This window comes from Haliotis rufescens, unplaced genomic scaffold (assembly GCF_023055435.1).
Source record: "Haliotis rufescens isolate VD_foot unplaced genomic scaffold, xgHalRufe1.0.p SCAF_81, whole genome shotgun sequence".
Taxonomy (NCBI): domain Eukaryota; kingdom Metazoa; phylum Mollusca; class Gastropoda; order Lepetellida; family Haliotidae; genus Haliotis; species Haliotis rufescens.
Genome location: NW_025964374.1, coordinates 1,396,247 through 1,408,883, shown reverse-complemented (window position 1 = coordinate 1,408,883; position 12,637 = coordinate 1,396,247). Strand labels below are relative to the sequence as shown.

Genomic DNA, 12,637 nt, shown 5'->3' with positions numbered 1-12,637 from the left:
ACATACTTTTTGTCTCAAAAAAGAGGATAATAACAAGTAGTTAGTTCAGATTGATCAAGTTTCAATTTTTTAAAGGTTGTTACGAACATGTAATTTTATTATGTAGAGTTCACACAATCGTGTCAAGGAACTATAGTAAACCTATACATGCGTAAGCACGGAAGGCTCTAGTTCGTCCCTATCCATTAAACACTCCATGGCTGTGTAACCAGTAACCAAGATTATTGTAGGCAAGATGCACGAACAGGAAAATACGCATGACAACTGTATGAGGACTTAGCAAATATCGTTGTCAGTGCTATCATTGACGTAAACGCTCGTGTTACTAATCAAATAGGGGGCACGGGTGGCCCAGTCGTCTGAGGCGCCGCGATTCGCTGTGCTGAGTTGCGTCCCTTGGGCACGCCGCGATATAACTGGAATACTTTTAAAAGCAGCGTTAAACCGAACTCACTCACTACTAATCAAATAAAAGTTATGTCAGAGAATGGGCATCATAAAAGACTGGAGAAATATACAATTAGTCTGTCATACAGACCCTAAGACAAATATGTCCAAGACAGCCCATGAAAGTCTATAATGTTTGGCAAGTCTAGATTACTACAGTATCTGAAAATGAAGAAGGTCTCTGGATTCCTTTTTATTATATTTTATAACTATAATTTAACAACTGTTCTTTTTCTGTAAAATATGTTCATTTCAGAGACTAGATGTAAGTCTACAATTCACTGATGCAAGAATCTTGACGAACATATTAACCTTTTCTTCTTCGCATCCACACCCCACACACACACACACCCCACACACACACACCCCACCCTCCCCTATACACACACGTACGCGCTGCGCGTTGTCAAGTAGGAGATTCTCGTGTGATACAGTTGTTGCAGCACTCACGGCAACCTCCCGCATGGCGGTTCTTAGTTGCCCCAAAGTTGCCATGGTGATTCTATACGCCGACGCAGAAATGTGCAGGTTGTGATAGCATAGTCAATGAATCAGATCAGTATCGACTGCAACTGTATCATCTAATTTCCATTCTGGGGGATGTTTTCCGTGGTGTCGATTAAGTAATTGGACAGGTCTAACCAATTAGCATTAAGGTAATAATCTGGCATTCACACGGGACGAATTACAGGCATAGAAAGGGTAGGGACCTAAAAGACAAGGTATGATGAGGGCCTTTTTGGCCCCGAGATGTGCATAATTTAAAAAATGAAGAAATCCTATCATTATGAAAGTTAATTCACCTGTTCGTATGAGTGAGAATAAGACTTTTGTTCTTTTCATGTTTTGGACTAACTTTAAATGCATGGGTAGGGCTAATGACTGGTTTAAGAGGTATTCTGGAAGTGTTTTTTTCTAATATTTTAACATGAACGCGTCTTTACGAAACTCTGGGCGGTGGAATAGTCTAGTGGTTAAAGCGTTCGCTCGTGACGCCCAATGGCCAGGTTCGATACCCCACATGGACACAATGTGTGAAGCCCATTTCTGGTGGCCCCCGCCCTGATATTGCTGGATTATCGCTAAAGGCGGCATAAAACCAAACTCACTCAATCACTCACTTTAAGTAGATGCTTGCCTACGCCCGAGACATATAAAGAAATGTCATTGGCCTCACTGCTCTGATGAGCATTCGAATCATGATTTGTTTGAATATGCCCCTTGGTTAGCTGCGGTTATAACGATGATGATGATGATGATGATGATGATGATAATGATGATGATGATGATGATGATGATGATGATGATGATATTCACCATTTCTTCACAGGTTCACCGTGCTTGCATGACCGGCACCCTACTGTTTACAGTCATCGCTTTCATACTGATCTTTGTGGAGGTGGAAGGTTACACCAAGGTACCCGTGTGACAATACTACGGAAGCCTTTGAGGGCCATTTGTCTTTTTTAATTATGCTAACATGAAATTTAAAGATGTCATGTTGACAGTTCAAGAAACTAAGTCGAAATTTTAAGATAATGATCTTGGAATTTCAAAATAATTGGTTGAAATTTCAAGATATTAACTTGAAATTTCAACGTGACATCTTGAAATTTCATGTTAGCATAATTAAAAAATAGACAAATGGCCCTCAAAGGCTTCCGTACAATACTTCTCCCAACAATATCATATTTTGTTTATATTATAAACAGTAAAGTACTGTCAACGGCACAATCACAATATTGTTTCTTTTGACTAATAAACAATAACATATAAGCGCAATATATGGAATTAAAACCACAGAGACCGTATTACTACTTGCTTCGCATGTTGCTGCGAGGGTCGATGGTCGTAGAAATAAGGATAATAAAACAAAATCCTTCCCATATGGATCTATTGTTTAAAGTTTTCTTATCTCTGAAATTTGGGAAGAAAACGATCTTTTGTTCCATCTCTGTGGAATCTTAACTATGTAATAAGAAAACAAACGCCTAATCGTTCGATACAATATACCCGCTTTATTCACAGGCTGAAGAACCTGGACAGAAAGCGCATCCTATACTTGGTATAGTAGCCACAATATTGGTCGTGTTAAATGTAAGTATATTCACAAGAGATAATACAGGATGATATGAAGATAATATAAGCTGTGATATGGCTGATTAACAGCTTAACTAATGAAGTTATTACACGGGATCTAAGTGGTCAAACAATTCGCTAAGCAGAGTCGGAAGCCCACATTCAAACAGAATACGACCTTTAGTTTCACAGAATCAGAATCTTACCAGGATCCTCCCTATCGAGGCAAGGGAGTTAACTGACCATCAAAGTCCACTTTTGCAGTTTGTTAACAACTCCCTTGCCTCGGGAAGATGGGATACTGTGGTTGTGTTTTCATAGTTATATCCTTTACGGTCCTTAATTGTTCTGCTAAAACTGGTAAACATCTACGAGATCTCAGCATGGTGGATCACAGCCAGGTCCCCGTGGTATGCTGCGCTGGCGCTACACTGATCAGTGTAGCGCCTGCGCAGCATACCCAGGGAACCAGGCTGGGTGGATCAGCCCCGTTTTAAGGAGTTCCTACACATGAATGTCGGATTCTGATTGGCTAAGCCCCATTCCATTATTTTCAACTTGTAAGGTACATTTCTAATGTTCCCTGTTAGCATTAGATTTTCAACATACCAACCGCAACTTTGTATCTCGAATTATTTATGTGAGACCCCGTTTTCTCCGGATATGTACCGAATGAAATAGATCCAGGGGGAATAACTCTAGATTGTTTTCTGTCGTCTGTTATAAATGCTTAACTCTGGTATTCTTTCCGATTCGGATCAAAGCATGCATAAAATATACCTGCAAAATAATTAGGTGTACGGTAAGAGTGAGTGAGTGAGTGAGTTTGGTTTAACGCCGCTTTTAACAATATTCCAGTTATATCGCGGCGTGTCAGCTTAATGTGGGAGGAAAGCCCGAAGTGATGCAGGTCTCAGACGTTTACCACTTCGGTGAAACCCACGAGCACGGGTATGGTGCTGACAAACCTAGAAACATAATTGGGGAGAACCGGGATTCGAACCCACAATCATAGGTTTCTGGCGTGCCCAAGGGACGCAACTCTGCACAGCGAATCGCGGCGCCTTAGACGACTGGGCCACCCGTGCCCCCTGTACGGTAAGATAAACTCGTTGTCCACCGGTATCCCGGGCGACATGGTTTGATCTATCCTCGAAGTGGAAGGGGATATAGGAAGGGATGCTGTCACGTCACGTTTTATTTCGGGAGCAGAACATAAAAACCGTGGGAGATATCCTAATCAAACTTGGCACACAGATAGGTCTAGTGGTGAACTGGTGCCTTTTGATAGATTTTTGAAAAATATATTTTTCGAGTTTCCATGGCAACGAATTTGACTTAGACTGAAACTGGCGGTAGTGTTCCTTTCCGGAGCAGATATTGAAAACTGTACAATATTTCGTCACCAAACCTGGCACAATACGGTAGGCATAACAATATAAATACATATTTTCAGCCCATTATGGCGTTATTGAGACCCGGACCAAAATCAGAAAGAAGAGTTTATTTCAACTGGGCTCATTTCCTGGTCGGTAAAGGAGCGTTCCTTGTTGCAGGTTTGTGAAACTTTTTACAGTAACCATATATGATGAGGTTTAATAAACCACCTATAAACTGGATTTCCTGGGGATTCAGGGAAAAATAGGCCCCCAGTATCCATTGGTTGTCTCTCTGTAAGTATTCCGTGAATAATAGGTCTCTAGTATCTCAAGTTTGTCTCCTTGTGGAGATTCCGGGGGAAGGATGGGTCCCCAGTGCCTCATGCTTGTTGTAGGATCCAGTGGTCACAATGTGTAACCGGTCTATGTGCCATCATGCCCTAGTGAATCACAGAAGTACTTAGATCTTCATGCATTAGGTTTGTTTGTTGTTTAATACCGCACTCAGCAATATTCCAGCTGTATGACGGCGGTCTGAAATAATCAAGTCTGGATCAGACAATCCAGTGACTGACATCATAAGCATCGATATACGCAATTGGGATACGATGACATGCATCAACCAAGTCAATGAGCCTGACCACCTGAGCTTCTTACGACAAGCATAGTCGCCTTTTACGACAAGCATGGGTTGCTGAAGACCTATTCTATCCCAGATCGTCACGGGACTCGGATCGAAGTAAAGGATCTGAGAGTGATGAGATTGTGCAATGTGCCCAGATCACTTGGCGTTAGCAAGCGATTCATACAAAGATATTAGTCACGCGCTGTATTGAAGCCCTCCTGAAATAGACCGGTTCATGGCTGTATGGCCAATGCGTCCCCTTAAAGGGAGTAGATGACCGGTTCGATGTTTTTCATGACGCCCGATATCTTTGCACTAGATGTGCTAATATATACCATGCCTTGAAATTAAATAGAACTAAACATTTGAACGTGAATATCTACCTTTTTACCTCTTACGTTGAATTAAAACTAGAATAAACATTCACTGGTCGTCATGGAAACAACAATGCGGTAAAAGTTAAAGCCAGCCGTGACCACTCGTTTCTTTTCGAGAAAAGCCGAAGCTGATTACGGAAAGGAACGAATTGACGCAACACTCGGTACAAGCCGAATGTCCTTACCCACCTGAACTAGAAATAAAGGAGACCTCATCTGTTTCACATTTAGATCTATACAATAACACGAAACACTCTCCACGACCTTCCAATAGTCAACTTACCCTTAATGCCGAAAAAATATTCCTGCAGCTCCAGGCCTTGGTGTCATTTCACAAATTCTGGGGTACAATCGAGCATTCATTTTCTACCAAGATTTCAAAGACTCTAGCTCCTAAGTTGTTTGATCAAGGTTACAACATTCAATGCATGGTACAATACATTCCCGTGTTTTTTAAGATGAACAATTGCCTTGTCTTCGCATGTGTTTGTGACGGGAGACAATGGTCGGGCAGGGTACGCTCACCTTTTCGCGAACGGGCGTCACCGCTATTGGATTGTGATTCATAAACACATGCTTACGGTACAGTCATAATCGACTGTTTTCAGCAGAAATTTCTGATGAATGTAAAAGGATTTTGCCGCTTTAATTCTTTTTTACCACATAAAGGTACGAGTCGTTGCAAGTTTGCAAAACTAACCCAGAGCCGTCAAAACTGTCAAACATCTTTTTTTCTTCAGGAGTGGCGATATTGTTTGGTATGAGGATGCCGAAAGCCAGTGCCCCCCTCTACATGCCCTTCATCGTCGCTGGCTACCTCGGCTGGCATCTGCTCGTCGAGGGAAGTCTGGAGATCATCAGGTGCCTTTCCACAAACAAGGGTCAGTTTGTTTAATATGTACTTCAAGAAGAATCGAAGACAGGTGTAGTTGGTTGGTTGGTTTGTTGTTTAACGCCACACTCAGCCATATTCCAGCTATATGACGGCGGTCTGTAAATAATCGAGTCTGGACCAGACAATCCAGTGATTGATATCATGAGCATCAAAACACGCATTTGGGATCGATGACATGCATCAACCAAGTCAGCGAGCCTGACCAACCGATCCCGTTAGTCGCCTTTTACGACAAGCGTAGAAGACAGGTGTAAATAAAATACAACATTGTATTACTTTTAACACTTATTACTAATTGTAATACTTATTATACTGATAATACTTAGGTATAACATAGATCTGACATTGTAATTTAAAGGTTACACTTAAGGAACCACCTTCATCCTAGACTGTCCAGTGTCCTCAGTTATCCAACATATAATATTTCTATTCTAGTACGGCAATGCCTGGATCCGTTCGCTAACACAGAGACTCGTGAAGATCCGGGGTAGAATAGGTCTTCAAAAACCCATGCTTGTCGAAAGAGGCGATTAACGGGATCGGGTGGTCAGCCTCGCTGACTTGGTTGATGCATGTCATTGTATCCCAATTGCGTGGATCGATGCTGATTGTGTCAATCACTCGATTGTCTTGTCCAGACTCGATTATTTACAGACCGCCATCATAGAGCTGTAATACTGCTGAGTGCGGCGTTAAACAACAAACAAACATGATGTCAGTCACTGGATTGTCTGGTCCAAGCACGATTATTTACAGACCGCAATCATATAGCTGGAATTTTGCTCAGTGCGGCGTTAAACAGCCAACCAACCAGCCAACCTTTTTTCAGTCTGATTCGAATGACACGAGGGTGGCAACCGACCATTCATGACACGCGGGTGCGACAGACATTCTGTGTGGAGATAAGCGTTAAGGGAAAGTGACATTGCCTCTCAAACGAAACTAATGAATCATGTATCGCGAAAGACTGGAGATATAATACAATGGAGGATACTACGATATAAACTTACCTCTTTGTCGAGTGAACCTTCCTTTTCCTTATAACCAATCACTATGGTTTTCTTTCTGTAGATGTTGCCCGTTTTGGGACAGTTTTGGTTTCTGTAGAATCTGATCTTGGGTCGATATGTATCGCTTGTCGTCTTCAGGTTACCAGTTGCTGGCAAATTGTCCACCTGATCCGTGTGATCAGAATATTTGTTGATCCATGGGGCTTAGTTAGCATGCCGTCGGACTAACCTTCCATCTTTTAGGAAACCGAATGGCCTGATATCTGAAACATTAACAGTCGATACAAACAAAGTTTTACTATTCGTATATACATTCAAAAGCTGCCATATAGTGAGTCACATATCGACCTCTCCTGTAAGTAAGATGGGGAAAGTAAGATTCAACATCGATTATACGATTTTCCCAGCATTTAGATATTTGACCAAAAGCATGTTTCACCCCACAATGTGGGCTCCCGCAGCATTACACATACTGAATGTTTCTTTGACAGGAAAACAACGGGTGAACAACATCGATCAGGAGGCCAGCTCAAAGCCACAGGTGATCTGAGGCTATTGATATTATCTTGTGTCTATGCCTTGTTGATGTCACCCGGAGATGTGTTAATGATAATAATAATAATAATAATAATGATGATGATGATGATAACAATAAGAAATGATGATGATGATGAAGATGATAACAACCACAATAAGAAATGATGATGACGACAATAATAATATATGATGATGACGACGACGATGATGATGATGATGATAACCACAATAATAAATGATGATGACGACAATAATAATAGATGACGATGACGACCACAATAATAAATGATGATGACGACAATAATAATAGATGACGATGACGACCACAATAATAAATGATGATGACGACAATAATAATAGATGAGGATGATGATGACGACCACAATAATAAATGATGATGACGACAATAATAATAGATGACGATGACGACCACAATAATAAATGATGATGACGACAATAATAATAGATGAGGATGATGATGACGACGATGATGATAACAACCTCAATAATAAATGATGATGACGACAATAATAATAGATGACGATGACGACGACGATGATGATGATAACCACAATAATAAATGATGATGACGACAATAATAATAGATGATGATGATGAAATAAATAGGTTGCTGTACCCTAATAATGTGAATGTGTTTTTCAGTATGCGACGCTGATGCTTTTCATCCTGTGTGCACACATCTGTGTGGCAGTTGCCTTCGCCTGTACAGTGGTGTGGCTGCTGGCGGCGGTGTGAAGACACAGATCAGACTGAGAAGACATTTGTGCCTTGGACTGAGCATCAAACTCACACATAAACTGCTTAATATACTGTTAAACCTCGACTCGAAGTCATAACCAACATATCGACTTATCCGTTGGTCGGGACAAGCGGAGTGCCTTAAGCCATATATACAAACAAACAAAAACAAAAAGTTCAGCATAAGCTTAATCGGAAAATATGATGCGAGAAGATTTTTATTATATTAACTGATATTATGGTAACTGACTTCATGATGTACATTTAAAATGTTGTTCTATACTCTACTTCTATGTAAATAAATGTAACATATTATTTTAGATGTTGACTTAAATTGTTACATTGATGTGAATTTATGAATAAGTATGAATACTAGGGCACGGGTGCAATGTTTGGAGATCTCTAACAAGAAAGCCCCCGCCCCTCACCCCACCCCCGTTTGATACTAAACATTAAACATAATAAACGTTCGGAAATGGATTGGTGATCGAGTGCACACAACTTTGACTATCTCATTTGGTGACAGGGGCGGTGGAGTAGCCTAGTAGTTAAAGCGTTCACTCGTCACGCCGAAGACCTGGGTTCGATTCCCCACATGGGTGTGTCCCCACATGGGTACAATGTGTGAAGCATCATTTCTGGTGTCACCGTCGTGATATTCCTGGAATATTGCTGAAAGCGGCGTAAAGCCATACTCACTCACTCACTCATTTGGTGATACAATTTTAACATTATTATACGATTGCACGTCTCCGAAAAGCTGCATCCTCGCGTGAGCCGGCGTCTGCATGATATATTTAAAGTTATCATCCTGATCTCTGTTTAGTATCCTGTTCATGATTCTTTGATCTTGTTAATAAATGTGTCTCTTTGCAATTGTCTTTTTTTTCGCGTGCGTGCGTGCGTGTACGTGACCATGGTAATCAGGTTGATTCCGTTCCCATGATAACGGTAAGTGATAATGTCCCATTGACTGTCGACATCCCAAACAGTAAATGTCCGGATTATCATTGTCCGAACTACGATCTCACAGTACAGTGAAATGGTAGCCAAGGTAATGCCTACACAAGATAGATTATTTTGGATCTATTGGGGCAACAAGAGGTAACACTCTTTTTGAACAGAGAAAGCGAATGTGACCTCAGTTGAAGGAAGCTTCGGTAAAATCCACATTTAATCCAAGTGTTGTTACGAACGCTGTGCCAAACTGCGAAAATACATGTTTCAAATGACATGTATGTGCGGAAAGAAGTTTTAAAAGCATGGTTCGGCGTCTGGGTGTCGGGGTAGAAGTGATTATCAGTGATCCATTCATGTCATTGTCACCGCCAGTTTGACTTCTACGCCCAATTGAATCTGTTTCATGAGATGATTGGGGCGGTCGGGTAGCCTAGTGGTTAAAGCGTTCGCTCGTCACGCCGAAGACCCGGGTTCGATTCCCGACATGGGTACAATGTGTGAAGCCCATTTCTGGTGTCTGGTGTCCCCTGCCGTGATATTGCTGGAATATTGCTAAAAGCGGCGTAACACCACACTCACTCACTCACTCACTCACTCGTGAGATGATTAAGACGGGTTGTAGTCTGGTAAGGACGTTTTATGTTTACGCAGTGAGTAAACATGTATTAAGGAATAACATCAGAGTTCTAAGTAATATTTTAATATACAGTTTATTATTACTTGTTGAAGTATATATGTTCTGGAACTAATAATAATTTGTCATATATATGTACTTAAGTGGATTCTGTGCTTTGGGGTAGCCTATTGGTTAAAGCGTTCGCTCGTGACGCCGAAGATCCGGGTTCGATTCCCGACATGGGTACAATATGTGAAGCCCATTTCTGGTGTCCCCCTCCGTGGTATTGCTAGCTCATTAAAGACAGGGCAAGGTATGTACAGGTATAGCTCATTAAAGACAGGGCAAGGTATGTATAGGTATAGCTCATTAAAGACAATGTAAGGTGTTTATAGGTGCAGCTTATCAAAGACATTATAAGGTATGTACAGATATAGCTCATTAAAGACAATGTAAGGTGTTTATAGGTGCAGCTTATCAAAGACATTCTAAGGTGTGTACAGATATAGCTCATTAAAGACAATGTAAGGTGTTTATAGGTGCAGCTTATCAAAGACATTCTAAGGTGTGTACAGGTATAGCTCAATAAAGACAATGTAAGGTGTTTATAGGTGCAGCTTATCAAAGACATTCTAAGGTGTGTACAGGTATAGCTCATTAAAGACAATGTAAGGTGTTTATAGGTGCAGCTGATCAAAGACAGTATAAGGTGTGTACAGATATAGCTCATTAAAAACAATGTAAGGTGTTTATAGGTGCAGCTTATCAAAGACATTCTAAGGTGTGTACAGATATAGCTCATTAAAGACAATGTAAGGTGTTTATAGGTGCAGCTGATCAAACACAGTATAAGGTGTGTACAGATATAGTTAATTAAAGACAATGTAAGGTGTTTATAGGTGCAGCTTATCAAAGACATTCTAAGGTGTGTACAGATATAGCTCAATAAAGACAATGTAAGGTGTTTATAGGTGCAGCTTATCAAAGACATTATAAGGTGTGTACAGGTATAGTTAATTAAAGACAATGTAAGGTGTTTATAGGTGCAGCTGATCAAAGACAGTATAAGGTGTGTACAGGTATAGTTAATTAAAGACAATGTAAGGTGTTTATAGGTGCAGCTTATCAAAGCAATTATAAGGTATGTACAGGTATAGCTCATTAAAGATAATGTAAGGTGTTTACATGCACTGTTTAGCAAAAAAAGAATATTTAATATATGTTGTAAGTAAATTTAAATATATTTCAGCAAAGGCGTGTCCAAATCATAGTGTGCGGCGTTTATGCGTGTGTATGTTTACAGAAATGGGCGTGTGCCATTGTGATCAATCAAAGATGTAATGTTTACAGGTGAGGCTTATTGCATGTTATAGGTTATAGGTTTGACGCATGCTGACTTATATATAATCATATAAACAGTATTATATACTGGGATTGCTGTTGTATGGGACGCATGTGCGTGAATGTTTGCATTAAAATAACATTGCTATCTGTCAATGGCTTTTGTTCGTGGTGAATTCAGTATCGTGACGCCACGCCTGTCACCTATCACCTTCCTGGGTCAACAGCACGGAAGACTTCTTGCAGCACTAAATCACCCTTAAGCCGAATAAACATGTATCACTCTGTGTGATAATTACTGAGGTGTTATCAAATTCATATCTAGTGATATTTTTAGGGATTGCAATGTTATCTAATTTTGCGACTTATACAAATTATGGACATGTTCTTTCAGTTGTGACAAATCCTTGCATGTTGCATACAGGCCGTTCAGAAACAAAACGCCCCGTGTTAACAGCGTTAGAGAAAGGTTCGAATCCACTTTTGGTTGTGTGTTATGTCTATTCGGGTAGCCTAGTGGTTAAAGCGTTTGCTCGTCACGCCGAAGACCCGGGTTCGATTCCCCACATGGGTACAATGTGTAAAGCCCATTTCTGGTGTCCCCCGCCGTGATATTGCTGGAATATTGCTAAAATCGGCGTAAAACCATACTCAGTCAGTCAGTCTATTCTTGGTGAACCGTAACCAATATTACCAGAAGTATGCTCCTAGCGCTGTAGGGTACGGGTGGCTCAGTCGTCTAAGGCGCCGCAATTTGCTGCGCAGAGTTGCGTCCCTTGGGTCCGCGAGAAACATATGATTGTGGGTCCGCATCCAAGTTCGCCCCGATTTTGTTTCTAGGTTTGTCAGCACCATACCCGTGCTCGTGGGTTTTACCAAAGTTGTAAAAGTCCTGCATCACTTCGGGCTTTCCTCCCACATTAAGCTGACACGCCGTGATATAACTGGAATAGTGTTAAAGCGGCGTTAAAGACAACTCACTCACTCACTCTCACGTACCTGTGCAGAATGTGCAGAATGTGTCACTGTCGATTGTCATGAAGAAGGCACGCTCTACGTTCTTAAATCCGGACAAAAGTCTTAGAGGTGAGGTGTGGTGAGGTGAAATGGGGTTTAACGTCGCGTCCACTTATTGCACTTACATAGCGACTTGCTTGTATGTGTGTGTGTGTGTGTGTGTGTGTGTGTGTGTGTGTGTGTGTGTCTGCTTGTACTAGTCCGGACTAATGCCGAGTTAATAGTGCTTGGCCACCGAGATACCATGCCGCAATTTAACATGAATACCCCACTCAGACACAGTATACTGACTCCGAGTCGACCAGACCTTGTTTTATCCCCTTAATGCCGAGCGCCAGACAGGGTAACAACAAATACCATCTTTAAACGTCTTTTGGTATGACTCGGCCGGTGATCGAACCACCGTCTTTCCGCTCTCATGGAGGCAGTCGGAATGGTGTTGGAAGCTGGCTGTTTTTTTAGGTGTTTTCAGTTAGTCCTCCCTCGTGCAACACGTGTACACGTACAGCCAGCCTATTAGTAACTGTCCCATTACGAAACTTCTCGAATGATCAAGCTTTCCTGTGTTTGTCAACAGCCAAGGGAGGTAACTCTA

The 12,637-nt window shown here is 41.2% G+C and overlaps 1 protein-coding gene across 7 annotated transcripts in view; it reads left to right on the top strand.

Moving 5' to 3' along the window:
- The window catches only part of LOC124142034 (putative ferric-chelate reductase 1), a 30,098-nt gene extending 21,114 nt beyond the window's left edge, over window positions 1-8,984 (top strand). For all 7 annotated transcript variants that reach the window (XM_048390085.1, XM_048390084.1, XM_048390079.1 and 4 more), the window contains 6 exons: window positions 1,778-1,864; window positions 2,476-2,544; window positions 3,983-4,082; window positions 5,648-5,788; window positions 7,304-7,353; window positions 8,013-8,984. In XM_048390085.1, the coding sequence (XP_048246042.1) occupies window positions 1,778-1,864; window positions 2,476-2,544; window positions 3,983-4,082; window positions 5,648-5,788; window positions 7,304-7,353; window positions 8,013-8,105 (540 nt within the window). In that variant the 3' untranslated portion in view covers window positions 8,106-8,984. The remainder of the gene's footprint in view (window positions 1-1,777; window positions 1,865-2,475; window positions 2,545-3,982; window positions 4,083-5,647; window positions 5,789-7,303; window positions 7,354-8,012) is intronic.
- Window positions 8,985-12,637: the final 3,653 nt, after the last annotated feature.